Source organism: Diabrotica undecimpunctata, chromosome 9, assembly GCF_040954645.1.
Source record: "Diabrotica undecimpunctata isolate CICGRU chromosome 9, icDiaUnde3, whole genome shotgun sequence".
In the NCBI taxonomy this organism is placed as follows: Eukaryota; Metazoa; Arthropoda; class Insecta; order Coleoptera; family Chrysomelidae; genus Diabrotica; species Diabrotica undecimpunctata.
This window is the reverse complement of record NC_092811.1, coordinates 90,016,081-90,033,054: the sequence shown is the minus strand read 5'-3', so window position 1 is coordinate 90,033,054 and position 16,974 is coordinate 90,016,081. Positions and strand designations below refer to the sequence as shown.

The 16,974-nt window shown below is 35.0% G+C and overlaps 2 protein-coding genes across 4 annotated transcripts in view; one reads left to right on the top strand and one right to left on the bottom strand.

Annotated features, from left to right (window-relative positions):
* Nucleotides 1–7,500, top strand: part of GlnRS (Glutaminyl-tRNA synthetase) — a 45,889-nt gene extending 38,389 nt beyond the window's left edge. The window contains exons 11-13 of the mRNA XM_072543792.1: nt 2,991–3,211; nt 7,143–7,332; nt 7,392–7,500. Of these exons, the coding sequence (XP_072399893.1) occupies nt 2,991–3,211; nt 7,143–7,332; nt 7,392–7,439 (459 nt within the window). The 3' untranslated portion in view covers nt 7,440–7,500. The remainder of the gene's footprint in view (nt 1–2,990; nt 3,212–7,142; nt 7,333–7,391) is intronic.
* A 5,319-nt stretch (nt 7,501–12,819) lies between these two features.
* Nucleotides 12,820–16,974, bottom strand: part of LOC140450266 (uncharacterized) — a 36,839-nt gene continuing 32,684 nt past the window's right edge. For all 3 annotated transcript variants that reach the window (XR_011951999.1, XR_011951998.1, XR_011951997.1), the window contains one exon: nt 12,820–13,828. The gene's annotated coding sequence lies outside the window, so the exon portion shown is untranslated. The remainder of the gene's footprint in view (nt 13,829–16,974) is intronic.

Here is a 16,974-nt window from a genome sequence, read left to right as displayed (position 1 = left end):
AAACACATTTAGAAGGAAACATGAGTAGAATACTTTCGATCCCTATTTGCTAAAGGTGACGATAATGAACCACCTACACCAGAGGTGACGACAAACGAAGAAATAAATATTGAGGAGGAAGAGGTAAAGGAAGCATTAAGGAAATTAAAAAATAGAAAATCACCAGGAGATGACAGAATATCGAACGAACTCCTTACGGAGGACCAGATCTGACCAAACAACTATTAAAACTCATCCAAAAAATAATAGAACAAAACTGAATTCCTCAAGAATGGAGATCAAGCATCTTAATACCTCTCTTCAAAAAGGGAGACAAATCTGACCCGGAAAATTACAGAGGAATTAATTTATTAAACACAACACTAAAATTAACAATCAAAGTGATAAATAAACTGAATGAAATTATAACACTAGCAGAAGAACAACAAGGTTTTAGGTCGAGAAGATCATGCACCGACGCTATATTTATAAGAGGCAAGTGTAAGAGAAATCATTAGAATAAAACAAACCGGCATATCTATGTTTCGTGGACCTTAAGAAGGCATTTGACCGGGCCAAATTAAACGACGTTATCCACTTACTGTACGCAAGAGAGATGCTTCTAGGAATAATCAAAACGATCGAAAATATCTACCAAAACAACACAATAAAAGTAAAAGTAGAAGAAGAACTAACCGACCCTATTGAAGCTGGCAATGGAATAAGACAGGGAGATTCCCTGAGTCCTCTATTGTTCAACCTGATTATGTATGAAATAATAAAAAAAGTAAGAACTAAAAAAGGATACCAAATGGGAGAAAAACAACTTAAAATAATCTGCTATGCAATACTACTCTTTCAAAGTGAAGATGATTTACAACGTACGCTGAGCCAATTTAATACAGGGTGTTTCAAAATGGTATATCATAAATTAAATCACGCATTCCGGGGACAAAAATAATTTGATTGAATCCAACTTACCTTAGTACAAAAGTGTACACAAAAAAAGTTACAGCCCTTTGAAGTTACAAAATAAAAATTGTTTTTTTGCATTATCTTCTAAACTACTTGACATTTTGTAATAAAAATGGAACCGTTACTTTCTTGTTCTGAAAGCATTTTTCATACAAAAGAAACAACAAAATCTAAGCGCACAGAAAATTTTTAAGGGGGTGTGCAGCCCTAAATCCCCCCAAACTTTTGAGTACGTTCAAATCAAATGAATTTTGCGGCATCATTAGTTTAACACATTATTTTTAAAACTTTTTGCCTCTTATCACTTTTTCAAAAAACTAGTTTTTTCCTAGTTGGCCATAAAATTACAATTAGTTTCTACGGATACAATAATTACAAACAGTTTCATCAATAATAGTCTAGCTATTATTTATTGTGTGAATAAGATTAATATTAAAAATTTTGATATTACAATGGCCTAAACATTTCAGGAAATGGCAGATATGCATTTAACTTTGGATAAGTTGGATCAGATTAAATTATGATTTCAATAAACTATCGGGAATATCGTAGGTGAATGTTGAGGAAATACTGCAGCAGCCGCAAGGCATTATGCAGTAAAATACCCCAATCGAAATACACCCGATAGATGATTATTTCTGACCATTGATCGTCGTTTACGGGAAACGGGTACATTCCAACCGCAAGTTGCTGGCAATAGTGGTCGTCCAATAATGGATGCAACTGATGAAGACATTTTAGAAATCATTGAAGAAGTCCCTGGGACAAGGGTAGTATCTGCTCAACTAAATGTTCCTCACGTAAGGGTTTGGAGGGATTTGAAGGATCAGCTGCTTAAACCCTATCACTTAACAATGGTTCAAGAGTTATTGGTTGAAGATTATCCTAAAAGGATTGGATTTTGCGATTGGTTGTTAATGGAAAACACTCGAAATGTTAATTTTATTAGAAATATTTTGTTTACCGACGAGGCTACCTTCAGTAGAAATGGAATAACAAACCATCATAACGAGCACATTTGGGCCGACGAAAATCCTCACGCTAAAAAAACGACTCATCACCAAAAGACTTAAAAGTTAATGTTTGGGCAGGAATTGTGGATAACAATCTAATAGGCCCAGTATTTCTTCCCAACAATTTAAATGGTGATAATTATTTGCACTTCTTGGCAAAAGATTTACAAGAGTATTTTGAAGAAGTGAATATTGCAATAAGGCAAAATATGTGGTTCCCACAAGATGGCGCTCCACCGCATTACAGTAATGAAGTCCAGGAATACATTTGCAGGCAGTATCATGGTCGTTGGATTGGAAGGGGTCGTGACGCACCTATTTCTTAGCCACCTAGAAGTCCAGGTCTTAACCCCATGGACTTTTGCTTTTGAGGGTTTATGAAAGAGAAAGTGTATTTGTAACAATAGAGGACGAACAACAATTGAGGGTTAGAATAATTGAAGCTGCAAATCAATTTCGTTAGAAAAATATGATTTTTCAGCGCATTCGGTTTTCCTTATTAAAACGATACCGAATGTGTATTGAAGAAAATGGGGGTCATTTTGAACATTTATTGTAATATATTTATAGAGGTTACAGACATTTTTTGTACTTGTTAATTCATTTAAGCCATTTATTTAGTTGCTCGTAATTTTTTAAAGGTTAATGAAAGGGGCCGTAACTCAATAAAAACTGTTTTTTGAAACAAGTGATGAGGCAAAAATTGTTTTAAAATAACGTGTTAAACTATTGATGCCACAAAATTCATTTGATTTGAACGTACTCAAAAGTTTGGGGCAATTTAGAGTCCCCTTAAAATTTTTCTGTGCGCTTAGATTATGTTGTTTCTTTTTTATGAAAAATGCTTTCAGAACAAGAAAGTAATGTGTAATTTTTTTTAAGGTTGCTGTGTGTGTGCTGTTGGTTTCTTTTGACTATGGACTTAATCCATTTTTTTGAAGGTTATATTAACGCTAGGGGGTTAAATAGTGTATCCAATTAAAATTAAGCAACATACATTAATGATGCATTTTAAATTTGCAGATCGGAGATAAAGGTTACCGTCGACTAACAAAAACGCAATCTGTTGGTATTCGACATGCTGGTTTAGTTTTGGAAGTAACTGATGTTAAAAAAGATGGCAATAACATCAAGGAAGTGATATGCAAGTGTACGGAAGTAGATAAAGTTAAAACGAAACCGAAGGCTTTTATCCATTGGGTCAGTGATCCTCAAGAAATAGAAGTACGTCTATATTCTCCCTTGTAAGTAAAATTTATTATTATGTAGTTATAGAATATTATATACTCTTTCACTGTTCCATTCTTGTCACAAACTTAAAACTATACATTAATCCCTAAAATGTGAATCCTGGCGAATCTGCACACATTCCCAATTTCGTTTTTCTTAAAATTCTTTTATATATGCATAGTATTTTATTTTCTTCATCTGGTTTGTTAATTATAACATAACACTTTCCTTAAATCGCACATTTTTTTAAATATACCTATTTGCTAACAACCTGCACCCCGTCCCAGGTGTTGTACTACGCACTATTAAGTACATGTATTGGATCGATCATAGCCTAGATCTCACATAATATGTGTGCTTTTTTGGCGTAGAAAATTTTAAATTCGATTGTTTAATTGTCTATTACTTTGGAATAACCACATCACCCGAAACACAAAAATTAGGATATACAAAAGTATCATAGAAAGCATTGCTATATATGGTTCAGAGCTTTGGGTAATAAATAAAAATGACGCATCCAAAATAAAAGCAATGGAAATGAATTATTGGAGAAGATGTTGCCAACTCACTAGAAGGGATAGAGTGAGGAATACTGAAATCAGAGAGCGTATGGGCATAGACATTGACGTCCTGGAAACTATAGAATGCAAAAGGCTGAAATGGTATGGCCATGTAGAAAGGATGAATGATCAACGATGGCCAAAGAGAATGTTACAGTGGATCCCCACCAACCGCAGGAAGACCAAGAAGATCGTGGAGACAAGAAGTAAAAGGTGCAATGGAAGATAGGGGTCTACAAGTAGATGACTGGAACGATCGCAAGCGTTGGAAGCTAGGTTGCGAGAAACGGCGGCAGCTGTAATAAACTCGTTATAATTGTCCATTAAAATAATTTTTTAGTTTCACTCATATTTATACAGGGTACAATGAACATAGAGCAGGCTACGCATAGGGAAGCGAGTAAATACTACTTTTCGATCGTGGCAAAAGAGAGCTCTGCTTCAGGAATAGCAAATCTGCCCTCGCGAGCTCATGATTTTGCCCCTAAATACCTTTCTCCTCAGGGAACCATATCCCGACCCATAAAATTCCTATCTACACCTTCTTTCCCTCCCCATCCTACCCTAGAAGAATATATAATGGGCATATAAAATCTAAAATATAGGCAGAAACTACACTCAAATTATCTAAACAAGTTTTTTTGAATAGATTAACGACAGGATTAAAAAATTCTTCAAGTAATTACATTCTACATATTTCAAATCTCAAAACTTATAAATACTTTAAATTTTTAGGAGAAGGTAAAAGACTTACTATTTATCACATTAGCAGTGAGAATGGGTTTATTCCAAATGCCTTCTGGGCATTTGCGTCGAATAAGTCTGGTGATTACCATGAAGAGATGGGCAGATCCAGAGATAGGGTAAAATAAATGAAAATTTCCTATATGTTACCAATATTAGAAGACAAATCTAACATTGTTCTTGACAACGCATCGTACCATTCTCGTAAAATGGAGAAAATACTAACAAGTGTATCTAAAAAAAGCAATATCCAGAATTAGCTCCGTTCCACAAATATAAAATTTGATGAATATATGCTTAAAGTACAGTTTCGTTCAATAGTAAAAAAACAAAAATTTTTATGATAAATACGTAATTGATAAAATGGCAAAAACCCAGAATAAACTAGTATTGAGACTTCCTCCCTATCACTGTGAGTTAAACCTCATTTGGGCAAATATTAAAAATGATAGTGCAGGAAAAAACATCACCTTCAAATTTTCTTCCTCTTCCTCTTTATAAACAATTCTGCTTGTTCATTGGCGGATTAATACTATTAATAATAATTAATGGAAGGTTGTCACTCCATCTTTTTCGCGGTCATCCGATACTTCTTCTGCCGATTGGTGACTTATCTCTTGCTATTTTGACGACACGGGACTCCTGCATTCTTCTTATGTGGTTATTCCATTCTTTTTTTCTATTTTGTGTCCATTCATTTATACACTGTACGTTACATTTTCTTCTAATGTCTTCACTTCTCTTTCGATTTCTCAGCGTATTTCCTGTAATTCTTCTCAGTACTCTCATCTCTGCCGTTTCCAGTAGCCTTTGCGATGTGGCTGTGTAGGGTCTTGTTTCTGAAGCATATGTCATTATTGGTCTTACACTGGCTTTATAAATTCTTGACTGCATCTCAGTGTTAATGTATCTGTTTCGCCATATAGTGTTATTAAGGCACCGGCCAGTCTATTTGCTTTTTGTACTTAATCTCTCACTTCTTTGTCCAGGTCTCCATAGACAGTGTAACCAGGTATTTTATTTCCATTACTTTTTCAGACTGATGCCATCAATTTCTATTTTACATCTGGTTGGTTCTTTGCTGACTACTATTGTTTTAGTTTTCTGAGATATTGTGATATTAAATTCTTCTGTTCTTATGTTAAATCTGTGGACCAGTCTTTGCAGACTATCTTCATCTTGGTCTATCAATATTGCGTCGTCTGCGTAACAGAGTATTTTTATCCTCTTCCTTTGTTAACGGTTTTGATGATTTCATCCATGATCAAATTGAAGAACATGGGGCTCAATGAATCCCCTTGTCTTATTCCGCTGCTTATTTCTATAGGTTCTGTAAGTTGTCCATCTATTCTGACTTCCATTTTGTTGTTTTGGTAGATGTTTTCGATAGTTTTTATAATATTTAGGGGAACTTCTTTATACAGAAGATGGATTACATCTTTGAGTCTTACTCTGTCAAACGCTTTCTTTAGATCAATCAGACACAGAAATGCTGGTCTATTATACTCTAGTGATTTCGCAGTAATTTGCTTTATAACGAATATTGCATCTGTACACGATCTTCCACTACGAAAACCCTGTTGTTCATCTGCTAAACTTATCCTCTGATTTATTAGCACTTGTAAAACTTTAGTTGTAAGTTTTAGCGTAGTATTTAACAAGTTTTCTGGCTGTTTTTTATCTCCTTTTTTGAATAGTAGAATTAGTTCGCCCGTTCTCCATTCTTCCGGTATTTTATTGTGTTATATAATTTTATTAATTAATGTTGTTAATTGTTCTGTCATTGCTGCTTCACAATATTTCAGTAACTCGTTTGGTATCCTGTCTTTACCTGCTGCTTTTCTGTTCTTCAGGTTTTCAAGTATTTTCCGAACTTCCTGTACATTTATAGTAAGTTCTTCATTTGTGGTAATTTCTAGTGTTTCCGGTTCTAGCGTCGTTTGTTCTTCCTCTGCCAGATTTTCAGATGCCATAAATCTATTTTATAATTCAATTTCATCAATTACATCAGAAATATGGAAGAACTGCATTTTATATATTCAAGAAAAAGTAGAAAAGGAAATGCGACGGCTGAACATAATAATTGAAACACATGATGAACCACTTAATATAACATATATATAAAACTATAAATTGTTTAAAATTAGCCGAGATCTCGATCTTTGCCATATATTTAAGCCGAACTCCACCGAATTATGAATCACTTTGTATTTTAATTCCAAAAAACTAACCGTTTTGCAATATTTAAACTTTTGGGAATCGTACAAAAAACTATAACAAAAATTATAATTAAAACTTATATTTAAAACACCCTGTATATAAAATTTGTTGACCGTTTTTGAGATAAAAACATAATTTTTTGGTTTTTTTCGCTCTCTATAAATGGTTCCTATTGTCGGATATCAACTAAAAACAAGCAGTTTCTTTATCTCGCATTTTTGCAAAACTAAAATATAAATTTCGTATTTTACAAGATAATACTTCTGGACAAACGAAAAGATACTCCCAAATGCGGGCCTGTTAGAGGCCTACGCCTGCTAATGTTTATGTCTGCTGCATTGATTATTGGTTTATTTTTATAAATTAATAATGTTATTTCCACTACCATTTTGTGTCATTTTTATTTTTTTTTTGTTTTTAGATTCAAACATAAAAACCCCGAAGATCCAAATGAAGTCCCTGGAGGATTTTTAACAGACTGTAATTCAGATTCATTGAAGGTTTTAAAAAGCCTGGCAGATAAATCTCTTGTAACTGCCAAAGTTAGTGATAAATTCCAATTTGAGAGAATTGGGTTCTTCTCGGTAGATCCAGATTCTACCAAAAACAACGTGAGTACATGCAATATTCTTCTATGTTATTTATGTTTTATTGGATGTATTTTTTTCAGCTTGTCTTCAACCAGACAGTAGGATTGAAAGAAGATGCAGGAAAATGATGTTAGTGTATTTTTTTCTGTTCTTTGATTTGTATAAAAATATTTTAAATTATTTCGAAAACAGTTGTTTTTTTTATTCCTTCCCCAAAAAATATAGAAAATAAGGATAAAATATTAGGAGAGTTTAAAAGATTCAGAGAACAGTCGAACAAGCGATTGTCTGAGCTCATTATTATCGATTAATATGTTTGACCAAATTATAAAAAACATGAAAGATAAAATTTCTATAACAAGCCAAATAGGCAGGGAGACATTGGGCTTATGGATTTTTGGCAGGCCGCATCTTTGGCTCATCTTCCTTCCCGACCAGACAAAGATGCCAGACAAGATGTGGCCAGAATTCTCCGTAGTTCCGAACCTTCACCGTCAAATATCAGTTTTTCAGAAAGACGTGCTCTCAAAGAATTTCATAACAACCCTGATATTGTCATCCTTCCGGCCGACATTCTCAGCTCTTCTAATTATTTCGACAAAATGTTCGAACTTCTCAATTCCACAGAATACAAACACGTCCCAAACGATCCGACTACCTATCTAGAAAAAACGACCAAATTATCATCATAAGACTACTCTACCTCCAGACGTCAAAAAATCTCTTATACCCAAAGAAAAATCATCCCGAATTCCAAAAATTTATAAGTCCAATGTCCTTTTAAGACCCATCGTCAGTGCATACAACTGTCCGACTCAGAAATTGGCCAAACATCTCGCCTTATCCTTACAACCATTACCTCGTCCTTTGTCAAAAATTATTTCCATTTATTGTTCTTCTTAAAAACATTTCTATTTCACCCTCAGATATATTAGTTAGTCTTGACATTGTTTCTTTATTCGTCAACATTCCTATTGATGAAACCATTTTCATCTTGGACTCTAAACATCAAATCCCCCAATACGCACTATCTCTTATAAGACACTGCATGTCTAATACATACTTTTCATTCCAAAATCATTTCAATCGTCAAATCAAAAGTGCCCCAATGGGAGCCCTTCTCCACCGTAATTGCTTATATCTACATGGAACATTTCGAAACAACAGTCCTGTCCTCATCAAATCTCAAAACCTCCTGCTGGTTACGGTACGTTGATGATACCTTTGTCAATTGGCCCCATGGTAAAGACACATTAGATCTCTTCCTCACCCACCTGAATGGAATACATCCCAGTATTAAATTCCCGATGGAGTTGAGTCTAAAGCATATTTGCCATTACTTGATATTCTTATTCAAAAACACCCACCTCACAGTTTTCTTATTCAGTGTCATCCACCTAAGATATTGGAATTCGTTATTGTTGATTCATAGTGAAGTAGTGTTTGTTTAAAATGAATTTATTATATTTGTGTAATAGAACTAGGTTGTTGGACTATTTGAAAAAATAGATTATTATTAATTGTGAGTTTTATAGTTATATTTTAAGTAAAAATATTTCAAATTCTAATGCGAGTATACAGGGTGTTTCAAAAAGGTATTTCATTAATTAAATCACGCATTCCGGGGACAAAAATAAATTGATTGAATCAAACTTACAAAAGTGTACACAAAAAGTTATAGCCCTTTGAAGTTACAAAATAAAAATTGTTTTTTTGCATTATCTCCTAAACTTACATTAACTTAGACATTTTGTAATAAAAATGGACACCTTACTTTCTTGTTCTGAAAGCATTTTTCATAAAAAGAAATAACAAAATCTAAGCGCACAGAAAAATTTTAAGGGGGTGTGTAGCCCTTAATCCCCCAAACTTTTGAGTACATTCAAATCAAATTAATTTTGTGGCATCATTAGTTTAGCACATTATTTTTAAAACTTTTTTGCCTCATCACTTTTTCGTGTTTTTTCCTAGTTGGCCATAAAATTACAATTAGTTCCTACGGATACAATAATTACAAACAGTTCCATCAATAATAGTCAATAATTTGAAGCTATCATTTATTGTGTGAATAAGATTAATATTAAAAATTTTGATATTACAATGGCCTACACATTTCAGGAAATGGCAGATATGCATTTAACTGTGGGTAAGTTGGATCAGATTAAATTATGATTTCGATAAACTATCGGGAATATCGTAGGTGAATGTTAAGGAAATAGTGCAGCAGCCGCAAGGTGTTATGCACTAAAATACCCCAATCGAAATACACCCGATAGACGATTATTTCTGACCATTGATCGTCGTTTACGGGAAACGGGTACATTCCAAAAACAACTTGCTGGGAATAGTGGCCGTCCAATATTGGATGCAACTGATGAAGGCATTTTAGAAATCATTGAAAGAAGTCCTTGGAACAAGTACAAGGGTAATAGCTGCACAACTAAGGGTTTGGAGGCGTTTGAAGGATCAGCTGCTATAGGACCCTATCACTTAACAACGGTTCTAGAGTTATTGGTTGAAGATTATCCTAAAAGGATTGGATTTTGCGATTGGTTGTTAATGGAAAACACTCGAAATGTTAATTTTATTAGAAATATTTTGTTTACCGACGAGGCTACCTTCAGTAGAAATGGAACAACAAACCATCATAACGAGCACATTTGGGCAGACGAAAATCCTCATGCTAAAAAAAACGACTCGTCACCAAAAGACTTAAAAGTTAATGTTTGGGCAGGAATTGTGGATAACAATCTAATAGGCCCAGTATTTCTTCCCAACAATTTAACTGGTGATAACCCTATGGACTTTTGCTTTTGGGAGTTTATGAAAGAGAAAGTGTATTCTGTAACAATAGAGGACGACCAACAATTGAGGGTTAGAATAATTGAAGTTGCAAATCAATTTCGTCAGAAAAATATGATTTTTCAGCGCATTCGCTTTTCCTTATTAAAACGATACCGAATGTGTATTAAAGAAAATGGGGGTCATTTTGAAATTTAATGTAATATATTTATAGAGGTTATAGACATTTTTTGTACTTGTTAATTCATTTAAGCCATTTATCTAGTTGCACGTAATTTTTTAAAGGTTACTGAAAAGGGCCGTAACTCAATACAAACTGTTTTTTGAAAAAAGTGATGAGGCAAAAATTTTTAAAAATAATGTGTTAAACTAATGATGCCACAAAATTCATTTGATTTGAACGTACTCAAAAGTTTGGTGGGACTTAGAGCTGCACACCCCCTTAAAATTTTTCTGTGCGCTTAGATTTTGTTGTTTCTTTTTATGAAAAATGCTTTCAGAACAAGAAAGTAACGTGTCCATTTTTATTACAAAATGTCAGGTAGTTTAGGAGATAATGCAAAAAAACAATTTTTATTTTGTAACTTCAAAGGGCTGTAACTTTTTTGCGTACACTTTTGTACTAAGGTAAATTGGATTTAATCAATTTATTTTTGTCCCGGAATGCGAGATTTAATTTATGACATGCCTACATACCTTCTAGAAACACCTTGTATATATATATAAAGCAGTTTGGTATTATTGATTGACACGTATGTAAAATGTTTTATTTTGAGGCTGCAGTCATTAATTATAAGGGAAGGATAAGTAACACTCTCGGCCAATATTGAGCTTTCGTAAAATTTATTTGCTTGATCAGGATATGCTAAAATAAATTTAAATTATTTTTTCAGTAATACAATGAAAAACGAAAGAACATTGTATAAGCATAAAAACTTACAACATGAGGTTAGTCCATAAACTTTTTTACATTATCACAAAACATTTTTGTAGATTTAAAAAGTTCTAAATCTACAAAAGACAGTTTTAATTTCGAACTAAGACCCTGACATATAAAGGCGTTTAACGCGCGTTAGCAAAATGGATTACTGTACACATGACAGCACTTGACGATGCATTTTAAGATTATTAAAAAAGTTAAACCATCACCATATGGGATGCAAGGGCTTGTTAATGTATGGCCACTTATACAATCCCACGGTACCTTACAGAGGGTCTTCGACCAGTCTATTCGAAGAGCCCTCTGCGTACCTTCCATCTTTAGTTGTAAAGTAACATTTCTTACACAGGAAATAAATAAAAAACAAAGGAGTGGCAGGTGGACAAGGTCCAACCATAGACTCTAACGTAGTAAAACATGAGTAGAGCCCCGACATCGGGCTGCCAGGGTGCAGAGACCCTATTTGGGAACCGAGACCAGAAAATGTCGCATATTTATGTTTATTTATATTTATATGGCATTTTCATATCTCTCGGCCAATGATAAAATTGAAAGCAGTTTTAAGGCGAGGCGATGCGCATCAGAGTGCGTATTAGTCCACGACTTGACAAACACTTGCACCAGGATGTCAAAACTAGTCTAGTGTAGCCAGTGCGGGTATGGAGTTAACTTTTCTTTGGTTGTTATACCGTAGATGCAAGGCAAGGCGAAGAAGACAAAGCAGATGGTGGGTGCATCCCATCGATGCATCTTGTAATATATGACAGATTAACTAAACTCATTTGTAACGGTGTACCCAAAATTGAGGGAATACCCTCCAAAGTTTTTTAACTTACTGTCGTATGAGTATAACCTCTTTTGATGAATTGTTATCTTTAGTCAAAGATGACTTCTTATTATCTTGTAAATATGTGAGGGATGTGATTTCACCAGAAGAAAAACTCGTCGTAACATTAGATATTTATTCATTTTAATTAGTTAAATTATAGAAAAACATGAGTTATCTTGAGAAACACTGTTGTCCGATGGCAAGAGGGCTACGCCCACTAAAAGCGGCTTCCCACGATCGACGATTCTACAATCATCACGCACAGCCGATGAGCACGGACGGCAACGCATCGCAGACAGAGCTCTTCCTACGGTCCGTGACAGTAACGTGTAGTGTTTGATTTAACGTTATTTCAAAATGCCAAGTGAAAGAGCTGTTGCTCCGTTGCTGCAGCTGCGGTATTAATTACCATATTATACCATTATTATTACCTACTAACAGGAAAAATAAACCACGCCGCTGGGGAATATCAGAATACAACAAAAGTCGTTTAAAGTAAGTGTATATATAATTTTATTTTCTGCTTTGACACCCCTAAGTAGCAGTGGTATCACGGAAGAAAATTAACATGCTGTGGCGTCGGTGGAATAATGTATTTTAATAACTGTTTTTTCAGGTATACCGGAACTGATATATTCCTTGATTTCCAAAAAAAGCCAAGCAACACATTCTTCAATTTTTGTACAATGACTCAAAAGTGTTTTCGAATACCTTCTGAATAAAATTGGCCCAGTTATATCAAAGAATGATACCAACATGCGAAAATGTGTTCCTGTCCAAGAACGGTTTGAAATTGCACTTAGGTTTTTGGGCATCTACACAAGTTTGAGTTATCTTTTTAAAGTCTTCATACCAAACAATTTTAAGATGTGTCGATGACGTTTGTGAAATGTTGATGGTAGAATTAAAGGAAGAAATAAAAGTAAGTAATGTGAGAATCAATTATTTATTAGATAATATTTTTTAATATACCACTGGTAGCAAAGATCTAATCAAAAATGACATTTTTCAAATATTGTTTCATTTGCTTACCTTGTGATAGTAAGTGTTTATGTTGTGGAGGCGGTTGAGAGTTGTATGATTGAGGGTTACCTGGGGATGGTTGTGAGTATGATGATTGAAAGTTACTGGGGATGGCACTGAGACTTGATATTTTGAGGATTTCTGTGGGTTGGACGATTGAGGGGTACCTGGGGATTGTTGTGAGTATGATGATTGAAAGTTACCTGGGGATGGCACTGAGACTTGATATTGTGAGGATTGCTGTGGATTGGATGACTGAGGGTTACCTGGCGATGGTTGTAAGTTGGATGATTGAGAGTAACCTGGGGATAGCACTGAGACTTGATATTGTGAGGATTGCTGTGAGTTGGATGATTGAGGGTTACCTGACGATGGTTGTGAAGTGTATGATTGAGAGTAACCTGGGGACGGCAGTAAGACTTGATATTGTGGGGATTGCTGTGAGTTGGATGACTGAAGGTTACCTGGGAATGGTTGTGAGTGGTAGAAGTGAGAGTAAGCTGGGGGTAGTGCGAATTGGTATTGTGGAGATGGTTGTGAATTGTGTAGTCGTTGGCTAATGGGTAAAATTATGTTTGGGAAATTCCTTGTATCATTGTCTTGTTGTTTAAGGGTGTACATTATTTTATCTATTTCCATTATGGCGATATCTCTTGTACTTTCTTGTTAAGCTCTTAATTTATTACATAAAAAAACGCAATACAGGGAACTCTGTCAGTCTCCGCCTTGGACGTATTTTTTAAAATATTTTAAGCTTAATCGCTGCGATTCTTTATTTCGTCACACGCGTTTGATCGACTTCTTTTAGCTTTATTTTTTTCCAACTTTTGAAGCGTTTTACATGTTTGTTCTATTGTTGCCTGTGTATCAATATCATCTTCTTTTTCTTCCATCTCCTCGACCTCCTTCGTGTCCAGTGAAATCTGCAAAAAATATTAAACTTTGTTATTTTCATTTCAGTTGCCTCGGACGACAGCAGAATGGTTAAAAATTGAAGATGATTTCAACAACATATGGAATTTCCCTCATTGCCTTGGCGCAATTGATGGAAAACACGTCCTAATACAATGCCCGTTTCACAGCGGTTCTGAATATATCAATTATCACGGAAATTTTAGCATTGTACTGTTAGCTTTGGTTGATGCTGACTATAATTTCTTATTTGTGGATTGCGCATGTCAAGGTAGAATAAGTGATGGCGGTGTGTACAAAAACACATAATTGTATAAAAAAATTTCAAGAAGTGAACTGGATTTGCCGGCGTCAATGAGTTTGCCCTTCAGGGAGGAACGACTTCCTTACGTTTTTTTATCAGATAGTGCATTTGCTCTCACTGAAAACATGTTGAAGCCGTATTCCGGTCTCCGCGCTAAGGGAACAAAAGAACTAATTTTCAATTATCGTTTGTCGCGTGCTCGTAGAATGGTAGAGAATGTTTTCGACATCTTGTCTGCTATTTTTAGAGTACTAAAGAAACCGTTTATATTAGAACCAAAAAAATTAACCAATATTGTAATGACGTGTTGTTTATTGCACAAATTTTTAAGGTGATCTGCACAATTCCGAGCAATATACCATCCACCCGGTACTTTTGATACTGAAAATGAAGGCAAAGTGCGTCCAGGCTCCTGGCGAAATATGATCCTGAAGGAAATACTTCCCTGTTATCAATGAGGAATATACCAATAAGAGCACCTCTTTCTGCTAAGACAATAAGAAATAACTTTGCAGGATATTTGCATGAGTAGAGACTGGATTATATGCAAAATGTACAATAATAATAATTTACAAAAAACAATAAAAATATGTAAATGCAGTTTACCTATTGTATATTTTACCGTTTTATTTGTCACAAAACCTGAAGTTTAGAAAATACACTCGCGATCATAAAATCCGGGTCACCTTGAAAATCACCGATATTTCATTTTTAACGAGCTTTATCGTAAATAATAATAACACAAATACAAACTAATGCATGTTTCTGGGAATTGTTGTCGGCTTAGCGGTCTTTGCAACAAATAATTTCAATAGTGCCGATTTCGCGGGAAAGCGCACACTTCCTAAAATGAACGGTACCTGTAACTGCCGCTTGTTTTAAATGTCTCATTTGTGCTTCGACTTTTTGTTCAAACGCAACGAACAAACGTTTATTATTGCCACCATTAGTGTTTATTAGTGCCACTATTAGTGTTTATTATTGTTTATTTTTTGCCAAAAATACCCTTGACTGTTGCTAAAACGGCACAAATTGTTGCGCTTGTGAAAGAGGGTCACACTCAACGGCAAGTTGCAAGAACTGTTGGCGTAAGCCTTTCTACGGTTCAACGAGTGCTTCAACACTTTCAGGAGAAGGGTTTACTATCCAGACGACCTGACTCTGGACGAAGAAGAATGACCACGGTACGAGGTGACCGTTTTCTTGTGTTTCAGGCTTTACGAAACCGGACCTTAACTGCGATTATGCATCGAAATCGTCTACAGGAAGTACGAAATCGCAATGTTAGCGTTGCAACGGTCAGGAAAAGATTTCGTTCTTTTAGACTATCTTCTCGGGTAATGGCTACAGGACCGCCACTTTGCCTGGCGCATCGAGTTGCACGACTAGCTTTTGCTCGACAATACGCGCATTGGGGAATTAACGATTGGAGCAAAGAGTTATTCTCAGATGAATCCCGTTTCTGCCTAACTGGATCCGATGGACGTGTAAGAGTTTGGAGGAGAACCGGTGAATGATTTTCACAAGCTTGCATTGCTCCAAGAATGCCATTTGGTGGAAGCTCGGTCATGGAATGGAGAGGTGTATCTTTCGACTTCCGCACAGAATTACCCTTCATCGAAAATGGGTCCTTAACTGCACGAAGGGACATTACGGAGATTCTGGAAGAACATGTTATGCATACCATGGCAAGGATTGGAGAAAACGTCGTTTTTATGTAGAACAACGCGCGAACGCACGTTGCCACGATCAGTATGCAATACTTGGACGAGGTTGGAATTACGAGGTTACCCTGGCCAGCTAGGTCGCGGGTCCTGAATCCCATCGAACATATCTGGGACGATTTGAAAAAACGTATTCAACCCCTAACATCTCCTCCTAACAACCGACAGGATCTCAAGGATCTCTTAGTGAGAGAGTGGAATAACCTACCACAACATGTGATCTGGAGAAAAATTGAGAGTATGCCCCGTCGTCTGCAAGAGGTCATTAGAGCAAGTGGAGGCAATACACGATATTAGTCATTGAAATTTCACTGACATTTTACCACGTTCTGTATTTTCCATTTTTTTCGTATGCCTGTTTTATCAACAATTTGGTTTGTTTTCTGCTTTTTCAATAAAAACAATAAAAAACAGTTTTTTTTTCTTTCAACACAAACATTGATGACAAATAAAAAATACGTTAGCCTAAAAAAAAGTTTATTACTGCACCAGAAGCAAAAATATTCCAGAAACTTGAAATTTTCAAGGTGACCCGGATTTTATGATCGCGAGTGTATAACAATCAATAATTTGTTTTAAATTCTAACCGCACTGTATTCAACCTATACTTTAAAATGTTTATTAAAATAAGTACATATAAGGTAAATGTACCAGTATTTGACACCTTAAGAATAAAAAATACAAATTTTGGATTTATTTGATAAACATTTGATAATTACAAGATAAATGACGCATTTATTTAAAAAAACAAAAACTTTAATAAAACTTAGGTAATATGATGCTTCTAAAATAATGTGTTTATAATTAGGTTAATGAAAACATCACAATTATTCAAAAAATAAACAAAATTTTGGGGCTGCAAATGTCCCTGTAGTTGACACTAAAAAAGTTGTCACCAGTGCTTGTCACAATAATGATCTAGTAGTTGACACTGAAACATTTTTATCCACTAACATCTAATGGCTTACTAAATTCATATTTTAGTCTATGACCTGCTGCTGTCATATTTGGGAAATCAAGCTTTTCTCTTATTTGTTTAAAATCAATGACACTTACATTATCTGAATTTAGTTTGAAACCAGTTTTTTCCATATTACAACAAATCATCGCTACTACTTCAGCTTCAGTT